At 56.4% G+C, this 3,687-nt stretch overlaps 1 protein-coding gene across 1 annotated transcript; it reads right to left on the bottom strand.

The window, feature by feature from the left end:
• Positions 1-938: 938 nt before the first annotated feature.
• POSPLADRAFT_1063179 (hypothetical protein) lies at positions 939-3,637 on the bottom strand (the record flags this gene model as incomplete). Its single annotated transcript, XM_024481621.1, has 4 exons — positions 939-1,353; positions 1,419-2,023; positions 2,082-2,265; positions 2,328-3,637. 4 exons carry the CDS (start codon positions 3,635-3,637, stop codon positions 939-941), a joined length of 2,514 nt encoding a protein of 837 aa, XP_024332760.1.
• Between the last annotated feature and the right edge of the window lie 50 nt (positions 3,638-3,687).

Raw genomic sequence — 3,687 nt, 5'->3', positions numbered from 1 at the left:
GATGAGGATATTTTGACTCCAGAGAAGGTACCTCCGGTGTAGCGCATTCGAGTGACTATGCGATTCATGTTCTCGAAATGCTCCCATACGAAGCGTCGAATGCCGGGGTTCGAAGGGAGTCGCTCGTCGTCGTAGTCGGATTCGGTACCCTTGACGGGAACGTCGTCGACGTAGGGCACCGTAACGTGCAGAATCTCGGGCTGCAGGATGTAGGTGACGTCGTTGTGAAAGATCGGGACTGAGTTCGTCCAGCCCATCGGGAGTGTGACTAGACGCATGGCTCCGTAGGGTGTCTGGAACGTTGTTAGATCTCTCGAAGACTCGGCGATGAGTCATTCGTCGTAGCCGACGTAGAGGTCGAGCATGCCGCCGCATGGTCTTCCTCCGAATTGTTCTGCGAGGTATTCGGGCGTCGGCGGTACACCGGAATGTTGAATCGTAACTGCATTGAGGGGCTCGAGGGAATGGACTAGTCGAAGGGATTTACCGTCCTTCTTGACGACACAAAACCACCGCGATCGATATGACGAGTTTGATGGTTCGTAGACTCCGGCGGCGATCTTTCGCTTGATCACCGCGCAGACCTCGTTGTAGATCCCGGGCGGAATGGGGATATTCTTCTGCACCCAGGGCGTGTGAGGAACGACGGGGAAATCGACGGGGGGGAAGTACTCGGGCTTGAAGCATCCGCGCTCGTCGTCGGTCCAGGCGAAGGCTTCGTTGTGCAGGCACATGAAGTGGTGGAGGACCCGACGTTCTTCGGGAAGTAGGAAGTCGCCGTCGTGAAGCTTATTCGTTGCTTCGAAGCATTCGAGGGTGTACCGACCGGTAGGTTTGAACGGCGGAGGGTCGGTCGAAAGCTTGGGCATGATGGAGAGAGGGTCGCCCTTGATGTCTCGAAGTATTCGAAATTGTTCGGGGACGGCACCGAGGACGGGTCAGGTTTTGAGAGCGACAGGCTTGTACTTCTTCTTCGTCGTGGCGAGGATCTTGTGCGTTGAAGGGGTAGAAGTCAATGTCGTCAAAGGAAAGGGAAGAATCGAGTTGGAAAGCTGCGAGATGGACTTCGTCGGAGGGCGAGCTGGAGGAGTTGAAGCCAACGGAGCTGAAAATAGAAGAGTCGAAGCCCACGTCGAAGCGTTCGACGGAGCGGCATTAGAAGCCGTACTGTCCGAGGCATAAAGAGACTGTAAATATGAAGAAACGGAGGTGCATGCGGAGAGGTACAGTGACGAAACAGCATTCGGAATCGAGGAGTCAATAGGAGCGACGAAGGAAATATTCGGGTTTACCCCATCGTAGTCGATGACTAGCGCGGCTTCTCCTTGATCATGGGGAATCAATTCCTCGAAGCTAGAAAATGCGATTTGCGACACCCGAGAGGATGCTGCCGGCTTCGCGATCTTCCTCGTGCGTACGTCGGAATCGTGACGGTTTCGCCGGTGTTCGGACAGAGGATCGTAATGGTCTGGTTCTCGTCGGCAAAGTTCTTGACGACGCTCTGCGTGAGCACGTCGAAGGGTCGGCCGAGGAGGATGTCGTATGCTGCGTTTCGAATGACGTGAGCCTGGAGGTACAATACGATCTCACCGATGCGGAAGGGAACATTTCGAATGAGTCCCAGCGATCGGTCCACCTCGCCGTTCGCCGATTGCATGTTCAGCTGGATTGTAGGATTGAAGAGGAGGTTGAGGCCGAGACAGACCTCTTCCGACATGGCGACGATCTGTGAACCGGGGTCAACGATGCATTCGATCTGCTCTTTGTTGTCGACCAATGCGATGATCGAACGAATCGCGTTCGAATTGCGGGCGACAGTAAATTCCGCGGGGTGCTCGCCGTGAGGGATGTGCTTCAGATATGTTTCATAGGGGTCTGGGACGATTGTAGCACCGGGTTCCAATGTTGCACCTGAACACGAGAGCTGGTTGACGGCCGTGACCTCGTCGGCGCCGATTTCTACGATGTGGGCCGACGCGACGGGTTCCGTCGAGACTCGCTTAGGGGTGACGGCGTCGCGGTACTTGTTTCAAACGTCGGGCGCGATCGACAGCAACTCTTCTGGGGTCAGTGTGACGAACTGCGACTTCATCGAACGCTGGAAGATTTCTTCGGCGAGCTTCGGCTGGATAACGGGGACGATGGTCTTGTACGCTGGTTCCTTGCCCTTGTCGTTCGAGGGCTTTGGTGGAGTTGCGAAGTTCCGAACGTTCGGTGGGGCGTATGTTGCGTCGCGAGCGTTTGCGAAGGGGTGTACTGGTGGTGCTGGAGGAGCGGACATAGTAGTAGGTCAAGATGTGGATTGCGTAGGTGGGGAAGAAGACGACGCGGGTGCTGCTGCTGGTATCGTCGGAGGCGGGGCCGTGCTTGTCGAAGTGCTCGAGGGTGCCGCCACTACTTTCGATGTAGCAGATCCCGAGGCTTCCGCGCTCTTCGGGACGGCTGGCGTCGTGGGCTTCTTCCGTTGTAGAATCTCGACGCCGTCGAAGACCTCCCTTCGCTTCCGAAGCTGAAGGAGTTCTCGCTCGAGCGCCTCGATCCTGCTGCTGGTGTTGAGCGTGAAGGTCTGCATAGTCGAGCGATCGTCGATCTCGAAGAGCATCATCGGAGCGGCGGGTGCTGCGGGATTTCTTCTATGCCACTCGTAGATTCGATCTCGTATCGTGAGACCAGGGATAGTGCGGGGGCAGAAGCTTCTGTTTGGAAGGACGATCTTGCCTTCGGTGTTACGCTTGCACTTGCCGTCCCGGATGTCAATCTCCGCGAACTCGCAGGTGCCTACCCTGCAGCCACGATTGCCGCAGTAGTGGCACGTCTGTTCAATTCCGCTGTTCTCGTGGACGTGGACGGCAGCTTGTTGTCTCGGTGCGGGGGCGTGGTTGTGCGTAGCGTGTGTCGTCGGCTGAATGAGTGTTGCGATCGTTCTCGACAGGCTTTCGATGATCATCGAGATGTCTTCGGTTTTGATCATCCCGGGGGGCACCGTTGTCGAAGTGTTCGACGTCGAAGCGGTAGCTTGGTTAGCCGCCGTCGTAGGTGTGCTCGATGTACCGTGTAAGATGAACGTAGCCGCCGCGTGAATCTCTGCCATGGTGTACGGGTCGTCGGCGTAGTGATCGGGATGCTTGAGATGCAGTCGGGTCTCGAGCCGTGTGAGCAATGCTGGCTGGAATCCTCGAAGGAATGCGCGACTTTGTTCGATAGTGGAGAGCCGGTGCTGTGCGATGAGATGTTTCGTAATGGCCATGAAGTCGCGGTAATAGCAGCCTAGGTCTGCTGCGTTGTGAATCCTGATACGAGCGCGTTCTCCAATGAGCTGATCCATGTCTGCCAGCGACCACTTTCTTGTATCGTCGGCGCCAGGATAGAGTGCTCGTACGTCGGCTTTCCAGTCGTTGTAGCTCTTGGCTACGTCGATGAAGGACTCGATGGTTTCCCATAAGTCGGCGACGTCGATCGAAGGATACCGAACGGCCCACTGTTTCTTGGCTGCTTCGTCGGTAATCTGACACCGGGTGAACAACGCTTCGAGGTCCTGGAAGTAACGCCGAAGCGAACGGACTTCCGACGGGTCGAAGCTTGGTGCCGTCGAATGACCGCGCGGGGGCATCAATGGTGTGTTTGTGTTCTGGCTCATGTTCGTAGTGTTGATAGGAGCTGGGCTCGAAGAGGACGCGGTAGTAGTTG

The sequence above is a fragment of the Postia placenta genome (genome assembly GCF_002117355.1).
Source record: "Postia placenta MAD-698-R-SB12 unplaced genomic scaffold POSPLAscaffold_119, whole genome shotgun sequence".
NCBI classification, from domain to species: Eukaryota; Fungi; Basidiomycota; class Agaricomycetes; order Polyporales; family Adustoporiaceae; genus Rhodonia; species Rhodonia placenta.
This window is presented reverse-complemented; position numbering and strand designations above follow the sequence as displayed.